At 36.6% G+C, this 21,099-nt stretch overlaps 1 protein-coding gene across 1 annotated transcript in view; it reads right to left on the minus strand.

Moving 5' to 3' along the window:
- Positions 1–21,099, minus strand: part of LOC148942500 (uncharacterized) — a 108,011-nt gene that overhangs the window by 21,136 nt on the left and 65,776 nt on the right. The window contains exon 4 of the mRNA XM_089101977.1: positions 1,319–1,415. Within this exon, the coding sequence (XP_088958103.1) occupies positions 1,319–1,415 (97 nt within the window). The remainder of the gene's footprint in view (positions 1–1,318; positions 1,416–21,099) is intronic.

The raw sequence follows: 21,099 nt of genomic DNA on the forward strand, positions 1-21,099 counted from the left end.
AACAAAATGGCTATTTCAAAATTTTGATTGCGTATGTTTGGGGAATTGGTGGGACTGAGAGGGGGGTTAGTTGCCCTCCAATCACTTTCAATTATTAAAAAGGGCAGTGGCCTTTAGACTATTTAGACTATTAACTATTTAGAATTGATCGGGTGGTCTTGCCATAACTTGTAAAACACGGATAAGGGATGAGAATAAATGACAGAAAACGAAACCGACACCTAATTTAACAGAAATCTTTGAAAAAATATTTAACTTGTCTCGTATTGTGTCGAAGATAAAGATATACAGTTCTGAGGAAACTTATACCATTAGAAAGTGTGGATTTTCCTTTTTCGACTAAGGGGAGCAGTATTTTCTTTAGTTCAGAAATGGGCAGTCCCTAAAATGTTACAGCATACCTGCTCGGAAAACACTAAAAATCAGCTTCAAAGAAATGTCTTTTGATCAATTTTGCAACTTTGGGAGTTCCCTGTGGTGCTACCCATCTGTATTAAGAACCATGCCGACACGATTTCATTGTCTTTTCGATCCAATTCCATAATCAAAGCACAAATTCTCAATATATTTCACCGATAGCTAGTCACCTGGGATAAATCACTAATGGACCCTTTGTCTTTGAGATGATCAGCCGACGTTGAGGATCGCAAAATGATTTTTAAGGTATCGAATTCTTTTAATAAATTTTTGAAGATGCTTTCATTCTAGTAAAATTTTTCTACAGTTTTCAGCACTAATTGTTAATTCTACCTGTAAGATTCCACTCAGAGATGAAGAAGGGGAGGCAATACGAATGTATCTACTAGTAATTAAATTGAAGCCTTTTTATGCCTCTCTTGCCCCGTTATTATAAACACAACTAATGTATATTTATGGTATACTCTATACAGCAGTCACTGTGCGTAGGTTTAATGGCATTTTGAAAATCACCTACCTCAAGTCGTTATTATAGTTAAAAACCTTTTTGAAACTTAACTCATTCTTGGGTATGCCCTAGAGCAGGATTTTTCAATTGAAGTTTCTTGCGACCACATTGAGTCCTAAGGGAGTCCTTTAAACCTCAGGATTTCAATGAGCATTGCTTTAGTACAAGAAAAAGACACAGTTATACAGAGCGTTCTACACGAAGTGATGCACGTCAATATGTAAAAAAAAATCTCTTGGATTTAGTTTTCCAACCAAACATGAAGAAAAAAGATAAGATATAACCCCCCCCTCCCCCAAAAAAGTCTTCTAGTGCAACGTCCACTTTTAGTTCTTCATTTTAATTTGGTTTGTTTCTTTTTTATCAATTGAAAATAAAAGTAAAAGCACTCACCTCGGTGGACTGCAAATGGACAACTCCAGTACTTCTTCGCTTCTCTCGAAGCTTCCGCTTATCCCTAGGGGCTCGTCCTTTGCTCATATGTGCACCTCTTTGAAAAAAAAATACATCATTTTTTTAAAGAGAATATAAAAAAATACATATGTGTGTTGCTGCAAAGTTATGAAAAAAAATCAGTTAATTACATACCGTAGATTACAAAATGAATAACAGAGATGACCATAATGTAAACATCGGAAGGATTAGATTAAGAACTCACTGAAGCACCAAGCCACCTGAGGACAACACAGCTTCGCACGCTCTTCCTCCACTCCAACCTATTCAAAGCTTCAATCTTTACACCTTCCCAAGATGTTCTAATTTCCTTGAGAGCCCTTCCCATCAAACAGTTCGTGGTAACGAACTGTAAGTAAGGAGCGACCCGGCTCAATGGAAACCGAAACTCTAAAAAACGGAATTTTGATACCAATATATACATCAAAAGAATCAAATTTTAATGCTGATTTAAAATATATAAGTTTCATCAAGTTTAGTTCTATCTATCAAAAGTTACGCGCCTGAGAAAATTTGGCTGATTTTCGAAAAAAGGGGGAAAGACCCCTTAAAGGTTATAGAACCCTAATGAAAGTCACACCATCATATTCAGCGTATCAGAGAACCCTACTGTAGATGTTTCAAGCTCCTGAATGCGAAACTTTTTAATTTTCCATATTTTGCCAGAAGAAATATAAAAGATGCGGTTTTATTTTTTTTTTTTTTTTTTTTCCCCAGGGATATTTGTATTGACCCCTCGGTCCAAGAAAATTGGAAATGAGATCACTCGAATGGCAATAACAATTTCTAGTTCCCTTTTTAATTGGCCAAAAAAAAGTGGAGGGCAACTAGGCCCCCTCCCACGCTCATTTTTTTCCCAAAGTCACCTGATCAAAATTTTGAGATTGCCATTTTGTTCAGCTTGGTAGAAAATATTATAACTATGTCTCTTAGGATGACTTAATCCTTCGAAGCCCCCAGGGGGAGGGCTGATAGTTATGAACATTACCCAATGTTAACATATAGTATTGGTCATTGGGACCCGGCTCAATGGAAACCGAAACTCTAGAAAACGGTATTTTGATACAAATAGATACATCAAAATAATTAGATTTTAATGCTGATTTCAAATATATAAGTTTAATCAAGTTTATTCTTAACCATCAAAAGTTAGGCGCCTGAAAAAATTGGGCTAATTTTCGAAAAAAGGAGGAAAGACCCTCTAAAAATTATAGAACCTTAATTAAAATCACACCATCACATTCAGTGTATCAGAGAACCCTACTGTAGAGGTTTGAATCTCCTATCTACGAAAATGTGCAATTTTGCATTTTTTGCCAGAAGAAAGATCACGGGTGCGTGTTTATTTGTTCTTTTTTTTTCCCAGGGGTGATTGTATCGACCCAGTGGTCCTAGAATATCGTGGGAGGGCTCATTGGAATGAAAATTAAAAGTTCGAGTGCCCTTTTTAAGTGACCAAAAAAATGGAAGGCAACTAGGCCCCCTCCCACGCTGATTTTTTCCCAAAATCACCTGATCAAAATTTTGAGATAGCCATTTTGTTCAACATGTTCGAACATATTATAATTATGTCTTTTAGGATGACTTAATCCCCCGAAGCTCCCGGGAAGAGGGCTGAAAGTTTTGAACCTTACCCAATGTTAACATATAGTATTGGTTTTTGGGAAGTATACAGTACAGACGTTTTCAGGGGAGATTGTTCCTGGTAGTGGGGGGGGGGTGGGGGGTTATGTGGGAAGATCTTTCCATGTAGGAAGCTTTCATGGTGGAAGGGACATTGCTATGAAGGGGACGCAGGACTTCCCAGCATTATTAAAAACAGATCAGAAATTAAATATAAAAAAACAAGTTTTTCAACTGCAACAGCAGCAACATCAAAATTTTAAACGAACAGAAAATATTACATATATGATTGGGTTCACCCCCTAGTCAGTAGTATGTGTCGTCTGGATTTGCTTGCGCCCCTAGGAATTTCTACATTATTCTATAGAAGCTCTACACCAAAGAGATTCCAAAGATTTCAGAGATTTCAAAGAGATTCAGAGCTCCCTCACATGGCATATGGAATTCTATGGAAGCTATAGCAAGGACTGGTTTGGTGGGTATAGTCTGGTTTGGTGGATATAGTCTGGTTTAGTTTTTCAAATAGAGTGAGTATTTGACATTTTTGCAAAAAGGGACTCGCAAATTGGACACTAAGAACGATATTAATTAATATTTTGAATAATAGAAGCGTGAATGATTCTAATTAGTGATTGGATTGTATGAAGGGGGAGAAAAAAAAGGATTAAACTGATTAGCAGTCTAAGACATCCACTCTATCATCGCCCCCCCCCCCCCCAAAAAAATACCTTGGCTTTGTATGCTGATTCCAAATATATGAATTTCCTTAGGTTTAATAGTTTGAATCAGACATTTTAAGGATATCAAGTGTCCTTACTAAATTGATCATACGACTTAAATTATTTCATCAGATATGCCAGCACTTTAAAGTGAAATTTGACTCTCATATGCTAGGGGTATTAAGCGTTTGAATTGCAGAATAATAATAAGAAGAGGCTTAATTTCCAAGGTGTAATGTATACTGATATGAAGAGACTTAATTTCCAAGATATAATGTATAAAATGCCTTAAAAAAGGGATGATGTATGTTCAGTTCCTTCTTACAATTTGGAACATGAAGTGGAACGCAAACAGACGATTTTATTTCGCTAAACTTGGTGAGCAGCTTTTTAAATAATGTTGGGAAATCCATAGCCCCCTCCATGGAAATATCCTCCCACCTAACCCCCAACCCACCACACTGGCCTTGGGAAGGCATAGGGGTTTTGCATCCAACTTATGTTAATTTCTGCTCGTTTTGAGTTTGACTCGATTATTTATTCTAATTTCTTTTCGGTTTGGGCTTCATTTATTTATAGATGCTGATTAGTGGTAGTTTTTTTTTAAGTAAACTAAACTACAAACTGACAAAAATATCCAAAACTTTTGTTTAATCAGCATAGGAAGCTTTTTAAATAATGCTGGGAAATCCATAGCCTCCTCCATGGAAAGATCCTCCCACCTAACCCCCAACCCTCCACACTGGCCTTGGGAAGGCATAGGGGTTTTGCACCCAACTTATGTTAATTTCTGCTCGTTTTGAGTTTGACTCGATTATTTATTCTAATTTGTTTTCGGTTTGGGCTTCATTTATTTATAGATGCTGATTAGTGGTAGTTTTTTTTTAAAGTAAACTCAACTACAAACTGACAAAAATATCCTAAACTTTTGTTTAATTAGTATAGGAAGCTTATTAAATAATGTTGGGAAATCCATAGCCCCCTCCATGGACAGATCCTCCCACCTAACCCCCAACCCCCCACACTGGCCTTGGGAAGGCATAGGGGTTTTGCACCCAACTGATGTTAAATTCTGCTCGTTTTGAGTTTGACTCGATTATTTATTGTAATTTCTTTTTGGTTTGGGCTTCATTTATTTATAGATGCTTATTATTTGTATTTTTTTTTTTTAAGTAAAATCAACTACAAACTGAAAAAAATATCCAAAACTTTTGTTTAATTAGCATAGGAAGCTTTTTAAATAATGCTGGGAAATCCATAGCCTCCTCTATGGAAAGATCCTCCCACCTAACCCCCAACCCCCCACACTGGCCTTTGGAAGGCATAGGGGTTTTGCACCCAACTTATGATAATTTCTGCTCGTTTTGAGTTTGACTCGATTATTTATTCTAATTTCTTTTCGGTTTGGGCTTCATTTATTTATAGATGCTGATTAGTGGTAGTTTTTTTTTTAAGTAAACTCAACTACAAACTGACCAAAATATCCTAAACTTTTGTTTAATTAGTATAGGAAGCTTATTAAATAATGTTGGGAAATCCATAGCCCCCTCCATGGAAAGATCCTCCCACCTAACACCCAACCCCCCACACTGGCCTTGGGAAGGCATAGGGGTTTTGCACCCAACTTATGTTAATTTCTGCTCGTTTTGAGTTTGACTCGATTATTTATTCTAATTTCTTTTCGGTTTGGGCTTCATTTATTTATAGATGCTGATTAGTGGTAGTTTTATTTTTAAAGTAAACTCAACTACAAACTGACAAAAATATCCAAAACTTTTGTTTAATTAGCATAGGAAGCTTTTTAAATAATGCTGGGAAATCCAGAGCCTCCTCCATGGAAAGATCCTCCCACCTAACCCCCAACCCCCCACACTGGCCTTGGGAAGGCATAGGGGTTTTGCACCCAACTTATGTTAATTTCTGCTTGTTTTGAGTTTGACTCGATTATTTATTCTAATTTCGTTTCGGTTTGGGCTTCATTTATTTATAGATGCTGATTAGTGGTAGTTTTTTTTTTAAGTAAACTCAACTACAAACTGACAAAAATATCCTAAACTTTTGTTTAATTAGTATAGAAAGCTTATTAAATAATGATGGGAAATCCAGAGCCTCCTCCTTGGAAAGATCCTCTCACCTAAACCCCACCCCCCCACCCTTCCTTGCTGAAAGTTAAAATAGAATCGATACAAAAAATGATATTAGTGTGTAAAATACAAACTGACAAAAATATCCAAAACTTTTGTTTAATTAGCATAGGAAGCTTTTTAAATAATACTGGGAAATCCATAGCCACCTCCATGGTAAGATCCTACACACATAACCCCCCCCACCCCCCACTGACGTGGAGAAAGGTAAAAGATAATCGGTACAAATATTGTTATTAGTGTGGAAACTACAAACTGACAAAAAAATACAAAACTTTTGTTTAATTAGCATAGGAAGCTTTTTAAATAATGCTGGGAAATCCAGAGCCTCCTCCATTGAAAGATCCTCCGACCTACCCCCCAACCCCCCCACACTGGCCTTGGGAAGGCATAGGGGTTTTGCCCCCAACTTATGTTAATTTCTGCTCGTTTTGAGTTTGACTCGATTATTTATTGTAATTTATTTTCGGTTTGGGTTTCATTTATTTATAGATGCTGATTAGTGGTAGTTTTTTTAAGTAAACTCAACTACAAACTGACAAAAATATCCAAAACTTTTGTTTAATTAGCATAGGAAGCTTTTTAAATAATGCTGGGAAATCCAGAGCCTCCTCCATGGAAAGATCCTCCCACCTAACCCCAAACCCTCCACACTGGCCTTTGGAAGGCATAGGGGTTTTGCACCCAACTTATGTTAATTTCTGCTCGTTTTGAGTTTGACTCGATTATTTATTCTAATTTCTTTTCGGTTTGGGCTTCATTTATTTATAGATGCTGATTAGTGGTAGTTTTTTTTTTAAGTAAACTCAACTACAAACTGACAAAAATATCCAAAACTTTTGTTTAATTAGCATAGGTAGCTTTTTAAATAATGCTGGGAAATCCATAGCCTCCTCCACGGAAAGATCCTCCCACCTAACCCCCAACCCCCACACTGGCTTTGGGAAGGCATAGGGGTTTTGCACCCAACTTATGTTAATTTCTGCTCGTTTTGAGTTTGACTCGATTATTTATTCTAATTTCTTTTCGGTTTGGGCTTCATTTATTTATAGATGCTGATTAGTGGTAGTTTTTTTTTTAAGTAAACTCAACTACAAACTGACAAAAATATCCAAAACTTTTGTTTAATTAGCATAGGTAGCTTTTTAAATAATGCTGGGAAATCCATAGCCTCCTCCATGGAAAGATCCTCCCACCTAACCCCCAACCCCCACACTGGCCTTGGGAAAGCATAGGGGTTTTGCACCCAACTTATGTTAATTTCTGCTCGTTTTGAGTTTGACTCGATTATTTATTCTAATTTCTTTTCGGTTAGGGCTTCATTTATTTATAGATGCTGATTAGTAGTAGTTTTTTTTTTAAGTAAACTCAACTACAAACTGACAAAAATATCCAAAACTTTTGTTTAATTAGCATAGGTAGCTTTTTAAATAATGCTGGGAAATCCATAGACTACTCAGTGTAAAGATCCTCCGATCTAACCCCCAACCCCCCACACTGGCCTTGGGAAGGCATAGGGGTTTTGCACCCAACTTATGTTAATTTCTGCTCGTTTTGAGTTTGACTCGATTATTTATTCTAATTTCTTTTCGGTTTGGGCTTCATTTATTTATAGATGCTGATTAGTGGTAGTTTTATTTTTAAAGTAAACTCAACTACAAACTGACAAAAATATCCAAAACTTTTATTTAATTAGCATAGGAAGCTTTTTAAATAATGCTGGGAAATCAAGAGCCCCCTCCATAAAAAGATCCTCCCACCTAACCCCCAACCCCCCAAACTGGCCATGGGAAGGCATAGGGGTTTTGCACCTAACTTATGTTAATTTCTGCTCGTTTTTAGTTTGACTCGATTATTTATTCTAATTTCTTTTCGGTTTGGGTTTCATTTATTTATAGATGCTGATTAGTGGTAGTTTTTTTTTTAAGTAAACTCAACTACAAACTGACAAAAATATCCTAAACTTTTGTTTAATTAGTATAGAAAGCTTTTTAAATAATGTTGGGAAATCCATAGCCCCCGCCATGGAAAGATCCTCCCACCTAACCCCCAACCCCCCACACTTACTTGGAGAAAGTTCAAATAGAATCGTTACAAATATTGATATTAGTGTGTAAACTACAAACTGACAAAAATATCCAAAACTTTTGTTTAATTATCATAGGAAGCTTTTTAAATAATACTGGGAAATCCATAGCCACCTCCATGGAAAGATCCTCCAACCTAAACCCCCAACCCCCCAAACTTACGTGGAGAAAGTTAAAACAGAATCTGTACAAATATTGATATTAGTGTGTAAACTACAAACTGACAAAAATATCCAAAACTTTTGTTTAATTAGCATAGGAAGCTTTTTAAATAATGCTGGGAAATCCAGAGCCCCCTCCATTGAAAGATCCTCCCACCTAACCCCCAACCCCCCACACTGGCCTTGGGAAGGCATAGGGGTTTTGCCCCCAACTTATGTTAATTTCTGCTCGTTTTTAGTTTGACTCGATTATTTATTGTAATTTCTTTTCGGTTTGAGTTTCATTTGTGTATAGATGCTGATTAGTGGTAGTTTTTTTAAAGTAAACTCAACTACAAACTGACAAAAATATCCAAAACTTTTGTTTAATTAGCATAGGAAGCTTTTTAAATAATGCTGGGAAATCCATAGCCACCTCCAGGGAAAGATGCACCCACCTACCCCCCAACCCCCCACACGGGCCTTGGGAAGGCATAGGGGTTTTGCACCCAACTTATGTTAATTTCTGCTCGTTTTGAGTTTGACTCGATTATTTATTCTAATTTCTTTTCGGTTTGGGCTTCATTTATTTATAGATGCTGATTAGTGGTAGTTTTTTTTTTAAGTAAACTCAACTACAAACTGACAAAAATATCCAAAACTTTTGTTTAATTAGCATAGGTAGCTTTTTAAATAATGCTGGGAAATCCATAGCCTCCTCCACGGAAAGATCCTCCCACCTAACCCCCACCCCCCCCCACTGGCTTTGGGAAGGCATAGGGGTTTTGCACCCAACTTATGTTAATTTCTGCTCGTTTTGAGTTTGACTCGATTATTTATTCTAATTTCTTTTCGGTTTGGGCTTCATTTATTTATAGATGCTGATTAGTGGTAGTTTTTTTTTTAAGTAAACTCAACTACAAACTGACAAAAATATCCAAAACTTTTGTTTAATTAGCATAGGTAGCTTTTTAAATAATGCTGGGAAATCCATAGCCTCCTCCATGGAAAGATCCTCCCACCTAACCCCCAACCCCCCACACTGGCCTTGGGAAAGCATAGGGGTTTTGCACCCAACTTCTGTTAATTTCTGCTCGTTTTGAGTTTGACTCGATTATTTATTCTAATTTCTTTTCGGTTTGGGCTTCATTTATTTATAGATGCTGATTAGTGGTAGTTTTTTTTTTAAGTAAACTCAACTACAAACTTACAAAAATATCCAAAACTTTTGTTTAATTAGCATAGGTAGCTTTTTAAATAATGCTGGGAAATCCATAGCCCCCTCAATGGAAAGATCCTCCCACCTAATCCCCAACCCCCCACACTGGCCTTGGGAAGGCATAGGGGTTTTGCACCCAACTGATGTTAATTTCTGCTCGTTTTGAGTTTGACTCGATTATTTATTCTAATTTCTTTTCGGTTACGGTTTCATTTATTTATAGATGCTGATTAGTAGTAGTTTTTTTTTTAAGTAAACTCAACTACAAACTGACAAAAATATCCAAAACTTTTGTTTAATTAGCATAGGTAGCTTTTTAAATAATGCTGGGAAATCCATAGCCTCCTCCGTGGAAAGATCCTCCCACCTAACCCCCAACCCCCCACACTGGCCTTGGGAAGGCATAGGGGTTTTGCACCCAACTTATGTTAATTTCAGCTCGTTTTGAGTTTGACTCGATTATTTATTCTAATTTCTTTTCGGTTTGGGCTTCATTTATTTATAGATGCTGATTAGTGGTAGTTTTTTTTTTTAAGTAAACTAAACAACAAACTGACAAAACTATCCAAAAATTTTGTTTAATTAGTAGAGGAAGCTATATAATTAGTACTGGAAAATCCAGAGCTCCCTCCATGCAAAGATCTGCTCATCGAACCCCCAACCCCCCACACTGACATAGGGCCGGCATATAGGTTACGCCGCCAGAGTCTGTTAATTTCTGCGTGTGTTGATTTTGTCTCGATTATTTATTCTAATTTCATTTCGGTTTGGGCTTCATTTATTTATAGATGCTGATTAGTGGTAGTTTTTTTTTTAAGTAAACTCAACAACAAACTGACAAAAATATACAAAACTTTTGTTTAATTAGAATAGGAAGCTTTTTAAATAATGCTGGGAAATCCAGAGCCTCCTCCATGGAAAGATCCTCCCACCTAATCCCCAACCCCCCACACTGGCCTTGGGAAGGCATAGGGGTTTTGCACCCAACTTATGTTAATTTCTGCTCGTTTTGAGTTTGACTCGATTATTTATTCAAATTTCTTTTCGGTTTGGGCTTCATTTATTTATAGATGCTGATTAGTGGTAGTTTTTTTTTAAATTAAACTCAACTACAAACTGACAAAAATATCCTAAACTTTTGTTTAATTAGTATAGGAAGCTTATTAAATAATGTTGGGAAATCGAGAGCTCCCTCCATGGAAAGATCCTCCCACCTAACACCCAACCCCCACACTGGCCTTGGGAAGGCATAGAGGTTTTGCAGCCAACTTATGTTAATTTCTGCTCGTTTTGAGTTTGAATCGATTATTTATTCTAATTTCTTTTCGGTTTGGGCTTCATTTATTTATAGATGCTGATTAGTGGTAGTTTTTTTAAGTAAACTAAACTACAAACTGACAAAAATATCCAAAACTTTTGTTTAATCAGCATAGGAAGCTTTTTAAATAATGCTGGGAAATCCATAGCCTCCTCCATGGAAAGATCCTCCCACCTAACCCCCAACCCTCCACACTGGCCTTGGGAAGGCATAGGGGTTTTGCACCCAACTTATGTTAATTTCTGCTCGTTTTGAGTTTGACTCGATTATTTATTCTAATTTCTTTTCGGTTTGGGCTTCATTTATTTATAGATGCTGATTAGTGGTAGTTTTTTTTTAAAGTAAACTCAACTACAAACTGACAAAAATATCCTAAACTTTTGTTTAATTAGTATAGGAAGCTTATTAAATAATGTTGGGAAATCCATAGCCCCCTCCATGGAAAGATCCTCCCACCTAACCCCCAACCCCCCACACTGGCCTTGGGAAGGCATAGGGGTTTTGCACCCAACTTATGTTAATTTCTGCTCGTTTTGAGTTTGACTCGATTATTTATTGTAATTTCTTTTTGGTTTGGGCTTCATTTATTTATAGATAATGATTAGTGGTAGTTTTTTTTTTAAGTAAACTCAACTACAAACTGACAAAAATATCCAAAACTTTTGTTTAATTAGCATAGGAAGCTTTTTAAATAATGCTGGGAAATCCATAGCCTCCTCCATGGAAAGATCCTCCCACCTAACCCCCAACCCCCCACACTGGCCTTTGGAAGGCATAGGGGTTTTTCACCCAACTTATGATAATTTATGCTCGTTTTGAGTTTGACTCGATTATTTATTATAATTTCTTTTCGGTTTGGGCTTCATTTATTTATAGATGCTGATTAGTGGTAGTTTTTTTTTTAAGTAAACTCAACTACAAACTGACCAAAATATCCTAAACTTTTGTTTAATTAGTATAGGAAGCTTATTAAATAATGTTGGGAAATCCATAGCCCTCTCCATGGAAAGATCCTCCCGCCTAACACCCAACCCCCCACACGGGCCTTGGGAAGGCATAGGGCTTTTGCACCCAACTTATGTTAATTTCTGCTCGTTTTGAGTTTGACTCGACTATTTATTCTAATTTCTTTTCAGTTTGGGTTTCATTTATTTATAGATGCTGATTAGCGGTAGTTTTATTTTTAAAGTAAACTCAACTACAAACTGACAAAAATATCCAAAACTTTTGTTTAATTAGCATAGGAAGCTTTTTAAATAATGCTGGGAAATCCAGAGCCTCCTCCATGGAAAGATCCTCCCACCTAACCCCCAACCCCCCACACTGGCCTTGTGAAGGCATAGGGGTTTTGCACCCACCTTATGTTAATTTCTGCTCGTTTTGAGTTAGACTCGATTATTTATTCTAATTTCTTTTCGGTTTGGGCTTCATTTATTTATAGATGCTGATTAGTGGTAGTTTTTTTTTTAAGTAAACTCAACTACAAACTGACAAAAATATCCTAAACTTTTGTTTAATTAGTATAGAAAGCTTTTTAAATAATGTTGGGAAATCCATAGCCCCCTCCATGGAAAGATCCTCCCACCTAACCCCCCACCCCCCACACTTACTTGGAGAAAGTTCAAATAGAATCGATACAAATATTGATATTAGTGTGTAAACTACAAACTGACAAAAATATCCAAAACTTTTGTTTAATTAGCATAGTAAGCTTTTTAAATAATACTGGGAAATCCATAGCCCCCTCCATGGAAAGATCCTCCAACCTAAACCCCCAACCCCCCAAACTTACTTGGAGAAAGTTAAAACAGAATCGTTACAAATATTGATATTAGTGTGGAAACTACAAACTGACAAAAATATCCAAAACTTTTGTTTAATTAGCATAGGAAGCTTTTTAAATAATGCTGGGAAATCCAGAGCCCCCTCCATTGAAAGATCCTCCTACCTAACCCTCGACCCCCACACTTGCCTTGGGAAGACATAGGGGTTTTGCCCCCAACTTATGTTAATTTCTGCTCGTTTTGATTTTGACTCGATTATTTATTGTAATTTCTTTTCGGTTTGAGTTTCATTTATTTATAGATGCTGATTAGTGGTAGTTTTTTTAAAGTAAACTCAACTACAAACTGACAAAAATATCCAAAACTTTTGTTTAATTAGCATAGGAAGCTTTTTAAATAATGCTGGGAAATCCAGAGCCTCCTCCTTGGAAAGATCCTCCCACCTAACCCCCAACCCCCCACACTGGCCTTTGGAAGGCATAGGGGTTTTGCACCCAACTTATGTTAATTTCTGCTCGTTTTGAGTTTGACTCGATTATTTATTCTAATTTCTTTTCGGTTTGGGCTTCATTTATTTATAGATGCTGATTAGTGGTAGTTTTTTTTTTTTAAGTAAACTCAACTACAATCTGACAAAAATATCCAAAAATTTTGTTTAATTAGCATAGGTAGCTTTTTAAATAATGCTGGGAAATCCATAGCCTCCTCCATGGAAAGATCCTCCCACCTAACCCCCAACCCCCCACACTGGCGTTGGGAAGGCATAGGGGTTTTGCACCCAACTTATGTTAATTTCTGCTCGTTTTGAGTTTGACTCGATTATTTATTCTAATTTCTTTTCGGTTTGGGCTTCATTTATTTATAGATGCTGATTAGTGGTAGTTTTTTTTTTAAGTAAACTCAACTACAAACTGACAAAAATATCCAAAACTTTTGTTTAATTAGCATAGGTAGCTTTTTAAATAATGCTGGGAAATCCATAGCCTCCTCCATGGAAAGATCCTCCCACCTAACCCCCAACCCCCACACTGGCCTTGGGAAAGCATAGGGGTTTTGCACCCAACTTATGTTAATTTCTGCTCGTTTTGAGTTTGACTCGATTATTTATTCTAATTTCTTTTCGGTTTGGGCTTCATTTATTTATAGATGCTGATTAGTGGTAGTTTTTTTTTTAAGCAAACTCAACTACAAACTGACAAAAATATCCAAAACTTTTGTTTAATTAGCATAGGTAGCTTTTTAAATAATGCTGGGAAATCCATAGCCTCCTCAATGGAAAGATCCTCCCACCTAACCCCCAACCCCCCACACTGGCCTTGGGAAAGCATAGGGGTTTTGCACCCAACTTATGTTAATTTCTGCTCGTTTTGAGTTTGACTCGATTATTTATTCTAATTTCTTTTCGGTTAGGGCTTCATTTATTTATAGATGCTGATTAGTAGTAGTTTTTTTTTTAAGTAAACTCAAATACAAACTGACAAAAATATCCAAAACTTTTGTTTAATTAGCATAGGTAGCTTTTTAAATAATGCTGGGAAATCCATAGCCTCCTCCATGGAAAGATCCTCCCACCTAACCCCCAACCCCCACACTGGCCTTGGGAAGGCATAGGGGTTTTGCACCCAACTTATGTTAATTTCTGCTCGTTTTGAGTTTGACTCGATTATTTATTCTAATTTCTTTTCGGTTTGGGCTTCATTTATTTATAGATGCTGATTAGTGGTAGTTTTTTTTTTTAAGTAAACTAAAAAACAAACAGACAAAAATATCCAAAACTTTTGTTTAATTAGCATAGGAAGCTTTTTAAATAATGCTGGGAAATCCAGAGCCCCCTCCATGGAAAGATCCTCCCACCTAACCCCCACCCCCCCCCCCGGGCCTTGGGACGGCATAGGGGTTTTGCACCCAACTTATGTTAATTTCAGCTCGTTTTGAGTTTGACTCGATTATTTATTCTAATTTCTTTTCGGTTTGGGTTTCATTTATTTATAGATGCTGATTAGTGGTAGTTTTTTTTTTAAGTAAACTCAACTACAAACTGACAAAAATATCCAAAACTTTTGTTTAATTAGCATAGGAAGCTTTTTAAATAATGCTGGGAAATCCAGAGCCTCCTCCTTGGAAAGATCCTCCCACCTAACCCCCAACCCTCCACACTGGCCTTTGGAAGGCATAGGGGTTTTGCACCCACCTTATGTTAATTTTTGCTCGTTTTGAGTTTGACTCGATTATTTATTCTAATTTCTTTTCGGTTTGGGCTTCATTTATTTATAGATGCTGATTAGTGGTAGTTTTTTTTTAAAGTAAACTCAACTACAAACTGACCAAAATATCATAAACTTTTGTTTAATTAGTATAGTAAGCTTTTTAAATAATGTTGGGAAATCGATATCCCCCTCCATGGAAAGATCCTCCCGTCTAACACCCAACTCCTCACACTGGCCATTGGAACACATAAGGGTTTGCCCCCAACTTATCTTAATTTCTGCTAGTTTTTAGTTTGGCTCGATTATTTATTCTAATTTCTTTTCGGTTTGTGTTTCATTTATTTATAGATGCTGATTAGTGGTAGTTTTTTTTAAGTAAACTCAATTACAAACTGACAAAAATATCCAAAACTTTTGTTTAATTAGCATAGGAAGCTTTTTAAATAATGCTGGGAAATCCATAGCCTCCTCCATGGAAAGATCCTCCCACCTAACCCCCAACCCCCCACACTGGCCTTTGGAAGGCATAGGGGTTTTGCACCCAACTTATGTTAATTTCTGCTCGTTTTGAGTTTGACTCGATTATTTATTCTAATTTCTTTTCGGTTAGGGCTTCATTTATTTATAGATGCTGATTAGTGGTAGTTTTTTTTTAAAGTAAACTCAACTACAAACTGACAAAAATATCCTAAACTTTTGTTTAATTAGTATAGGAAGCTTATTAAATAATGTTGGGAAATCCATAGCCCCCTCCATGGAAAGATCCTCCCATCTAACCCCCAACCCCCCACACTGGCCTGGGGAAGGCATAGGGGTTTTGCACCCAACTTATGTTAATTTCTGCTCGTTTTGAGTTAGACTCGATTATTTATTCTAATTTCTTTTCGGTTTGGGCTTCATTTATTTATAGATGCTGATTAGTGGTAGTTTTTTTTTTAAGTAAACTCAACTACAAAATGAAAAAAATATCATAAACTTTTTTTTAATTAGTCTAGGAAGCTTATTAAATAATGTTGGGAAATCGATAGCCTCCTCCATGGAAAGATCCTCCCACCTAACCCCCCACCCCCCACACTGGCCTTGGGAAGGCATAGGGGTTTTGCACCCAACTTATGTTAATTTTTGCTCGTTTCGAGTTTGACTCGATTATTTATTGAAATTTCTTTTCGGTTTGAGTTTCATTTATTTATAGATGCTGATTAGTGGTAGTTTTTTTTTAAGTAAACTAAACTACAAACTGACAAAAATATCCAAAACTTTTGTTTAATTAGCATAGGAAGCTTTTTAAATAATGATGGGAAATCCAGAGCCTCCTCCATGGAAAGATCCTCCCACCTAACCCCCAACCCCCCACACTGGCCTTTGGAAGGCATAGGGGTTTTGCACCCAACTTATGTTAATTTCTGCTCGTTTTGAGTTTGACTCGATTATTTATTCTAATTTCTTTTCGGTTTGGGCTTCCTTTATTTATAGATGCTGATTAGTGGTAGTTTTTTTTTAAGTAAACTCAACTACAAACTGACAAAAATATCCTAAACTTTTGTTTAATTAGTATAGGAAGCATTTTAAATAATGTTGGGAAATCCATAGCCCCCTCCATGGAAAGATCCTCACACCTAACCCCAAACCCCCCACACTGGCCTTGGGAAGGAATAGGGGTTTTGCACCCAACTTATGTTAATTTCTGCTCGTTTTTAGTTTGACTCTAGTATTTATTCTAATTTCTTTTCGGTTTGGGCTTCATTTATTTATAGATGCAGATTAGTGGTAGTTTTTTTTTAAGTAAACTCAACTACAAACTGACAAAAATATCCTTAACTTTTTTTTAATTAGCATAGGAAGCTTTTTAAATAATGTTGGGAAATCCATAGCCCCCTCCATGGAAAGATCCTCCCACCTAACCCCCCCCCCCCCACACTTACTTGGAGAAAGTTCAAATAGAATAGTTACAAATATTGATATTAGTGTTTAAACTACAAACTGACAAAAATATCCAAAACTTTTGTTTAATTAGCATAGGAAGCTTTTTAAATAATGCTGGGAAATCCATAGCCTCTTCCATGGAAAGATCCTCCCACCTAACTCCCAACCCCCCACACTGGTCTTGGGAAGGCGTAGGGGTTTTGCCCCCAACTTATGTTAATTTCTGCTCGTTTTTTAGTTTGACTCGATTATTTATTCTAATTTCTTTTCGGTTTGGGCTTCATTTATTTATAGATGCTGATTAGTGGTAGTTTTTTTTTAAGCAAACTCAACTACAAACTGACAAAAATATCCAAAACTTTTGTTTAATTAGCATAGGTAGCTTTTTAAATAATGCTGGGAAATCCATAGACTCCTCCATGGAAAGATCCTCCCACCTAACCCCCAACCCCCCACACTGGCCTTGGGAAGGCATAGGGGTTTTGCACCCAACTTATGTTAATTTCTGCTCGTTTTCAGTTTGACTCGATTATTTATTCTAATTTCTTTTCGGTTTGGGCTTCATTTATTTATAGATGCTGATTAGTGGTAGTTTTTTTTTAAGTAAACTCAACTACAAACTGACAAAAATATCCAAAACTTTTGTTTAATTAGCATAGGTAGCTTTTTAAATAATGCTGGGAAATCCATAGCCTCCTCCATGGAAAGATCCTCCCACCTAACCCCCAACCCCCCACACTGGCCTTGGGAAAGCATAGGGGTTTTGCACCCAACTTATGTTAATTTCTGCTCATTTTGAGTTTGACTCGATTATTTATTCTAATTTCTTTTCGGTTTGGGCTTCATTTATTTATAGATGCTGATTAGTGGTAGTTTTTTTTAAGCAAACTCAACTACAAACTGACAAAAATATCCAAAACTTTTGTTTAATTAGCATAGGTAGCTTTTTAAATAATGCTGGGAAATCCATAGCCTCCTCCATGGAAAGATCCTCCCACCTAACCCCCAACCCCCCATACTGGCCTTGGGAAGGCATAGGGGTTTTGCACCCAACTTATGTTAATTTCTGCTCGTTTTGATTTTGACTCGATTATTTTTTCTAATTTCTTTTCGGTTTGGGCTTCATTTATTTATAGATGCTGATTAGTGGTAGTTTTTTTTTTTAATTAAACTCAACTACAAACTGACAAAAATATCCAAAACTTTTATTTAATTAGAATAGGAAGCTTTTTAAATAATGCTGGGAAATTAAGAGCCCCCTCCATAAAAAGATCCTCCCACCTAACCCCCAAACCCTCACACTGGCCATGGGAAGGCATAGGGGTTTTGCACCTAACTTATGTTAATTTCTGCTCGTTTTGAGTTTGACTCGATTATTTATTCTAATTTCTTTTCGGTTTGGGTTTCATTTATTTATAGATGCTGATTAGTGGTAGTTTTTTTTAAAGTAAACTCAGCTACAAACTGACCAAAATATCCTTAACTTTTGTTTAATTAGCATAGGTAGCTTTTTAAATAATGCTGGGAAATCCATAGCCTCCTCCACGGAAAGATCCTCCCACCTAACCCCCAACCCCCCACACTGGCCTTGGGAAAGCATAGGGGTTTTGCACCCAACTTATGTTAATTTGTGCTCGTTTTGAGTTTGACTCGATTATTTATTCTAATTTCTTTTCGGTTTGGGCTTCATTTATTTATAGATGCTGATTAGTGGTAGTTTTTTTTTTAAGCAAACTCAACTACAAACTGACAAAAATATCCAAAACTTTTGTTTAATTAGCATAGGTAGCTTTTTAAATAATGCTGGGAAATCCATAGCCTCCTCCATGGAAAGATCCTCCCACCTAACCCCCAACCCCCCACACTGGCCTTGGGAAGGCATAGGGGTTTTTCACCCAACTTATGTTAATTTCTGCTCGTTTTGAGTTTGACTCTATTATTTATTCTAATTTCTTTTCGGTTTGGGCTTCATTTATTTATAGATGCTGATTAGTGGTAGTTTTTTTTTTTAAGTAAACTCAACTACAAACTGACAAAAATATCCAAAACTTTTGTTTAATTAGCATAGGAAGCTTTTTAAATAATGCTGGGAAATCCAGAGCCTCCTCCATGGAAAGATCCTCCCACCTAACCCCCAACCCCCCACCCTGGCCTTGGGAAGGCATAGGGGTTTTGCACCCAACTTATGTTAATTTCTGCTCGTTTTGAGTTTGACTCGATTATTTATTCAAATTTCTTTTCGGTTTGGGCTTCATTTATTTATAGATGCTGATTAGTGGTAGTTTTTTTTTTTAAGTAAACTCAACTACAAACTGACAAAAATATCCTAAACTTTTGTTTAATTAGTATAGGAAGCATATTAAATAATGTTGGGAAATCCATAGCCCCCTCCATGGAAAGATCCTCCCACCTAACCCCAAACCCCCCACACTGGCCTTGGGAAGGAATAGGGGTTTTGCACCCAACTTAGGTTAATTTCTGCTCGTTTTGAGTTTGACTCGATTATTTATTCTAATTTCTTTTCGGTTTGGGCTTCATTTATTTATAGATGCTGATTAGTGGTAGTTTTTTTTTAAGTAAACTCAACTAAAAACTGACAAAAATATCCTAAAATTTTGTTTAATTAGTATAGGAAGCTTTTTAAATAATGTTGGGAAATCCATAGCCCCCTCCATGGAAAGATCCTCCCAACTAACCCCCAAACCCCCACACTTACTTGGAGAAAGTTAAAATAGAATAGTTACAAATATTGATATTAGTGTGTAAACTAAAAAATGACAAAACTATCCAAAACTTTTGTTTAATTAGCATAGGAAGCTTTTTAAATAATACTGGGAAATCCATAGCCCCCTCCATGGAAAGATCCTCCCACCTAATCCCCCCCCCCCCCACACGTACTTGGAGAAAGTTAAAATAGAATCATTACACATATTGATATTAGTGTGGAAACTACAAACTGACAAAAATATCCAAAACTTTTGATTAATTAGCATAGGAAGCTTTTTAAATAATGCTGGGAAATCCAGAGCCTCCTCCATGGAAAGATCCTCCTACCTAACCCCCAACCCCCCACACTAGCCTTGGGAAGGCATAGGGGTTTTGCCCCCAACTTATGTTAATTTCTGCTCGTTTTGAGTTTGACTCGATTATTTATTGTAATTTCTTTTCGGTTTGGGCTTCATGTATTTATAGATGCTGATTAGTGGTAGTTTTTTTTAAGTAAACTCAACTACAAACTGACAAAAATATCCAAAACTTTTGTTTAATTAGCATAGGAAGCTTTTTAAATAATGCTGGGAAATCCATAGCCTCCTCCATGGAAAGATCCTCCCACCTAACCCCCAACCCCCACACTGGCCTTGGGAAGGTGTAGGGGTTTTGCACCCAACTTATGTTAATTTCTGCTCGTTTTTGAGTTTGACTCGATTATTTATTGTAATTTCTTTTCGGTTTGGGTTTCATTTATTTATAGATGCTGATTAGTGGTAGTTTTTTTTTAAGTAAACTCAACTACAAACTGACAAAAATATCCAAAACTTTTGTTTAATTAGCATAGGAAGCTTTTTAAATAATGCTGGGAAATCCATAGCCTCCTCCATGGAAAGATCCTCCCACCTAACCCCCAACCCCCCACACTGGCCTTGGGAAGGCATAGGGGTTTTGCACCCAACTTAAGTTAATTTCTGCTCGTTTTCAGTTTGACTCGATTATTTATTATAATTTCTTTTCGGTTTGGGCTTCATTTATTTATAGATGCTGATTAGTGGTAGTTTTTTTTTAAGAAAACTCAACTACAAACTGACAAAAATATCCAAAACTTTTGTTTAATTAGCATAGGTAGCTTTTTAAATAATGCTGGGAAATCCATAGCCTCCTCCATGGAAAGATCCTCCCACCAAACCCCCAACCCCCCACACTGGCCTTGGGAAAGCATAGGGGTTTTGCACCCAACTTATGTTAATTTCTGCTCATTTTGAGTTTGACTCGATTATTTATTATAATTTCTTTTCGGTTTGGGCTTCATGTATTTATAGATGCTGATTAGTGGTAGATTTTTTTTAAGCAAACTCAACTACAAACTGACAAAAATATACAAAACTTTTGTTTAATTAGCATAGGTAGCTTTTTAAATAATGCTGGGAAATCCATAGCCTCCTCCATGGAAAGATCCTCCCACCTAACCCCCAACCCCCCACACTGGCCTTGTGAAGGCATAGGGGTTTTGCACCCAACTTATGTTAATTTCTGCTCGTTTTGAGTTTGTCTCGATTTTTTATTCTAATTTCTTTTCGTTTTGGGTTTCATTTATTTATAGATGCTGATTAGTGGTAGTTTTTTTTTTAAGTAAACTCAACTACAAACTGACAAAAATATCCAAAACTTTTGTTTAATTAGCATAGGAAGCTTTTTAAATAATGCTGGGAAATCCAGAGCCTCCTCCATGGAAAGATCCTCCCACCTAACCCCCAACCCCCCACACTGGCCTTGGGAAGGCATAGGGGTTTTGCACCCAACTTATGTTAATTTCTGCTCGTTTTGAGTTTGACTCGATTATTT

Source organism: Artemia sp. Qi Xiang Cuo, chromosome 16 (genome assembly GCF_049724085.1).
Source record: "Artemia sp. Qi Xiang Cuo chromosome 16, ASM4972408v1, whole genome shotgun sequence".
Lineage (NCBI taxonomy): Eukaryota > Metazoa > Arthropoda > Branchiopoda > Anostraca > Artemiidae > Artemia > Artemia sp. Qi Xiang Cuo.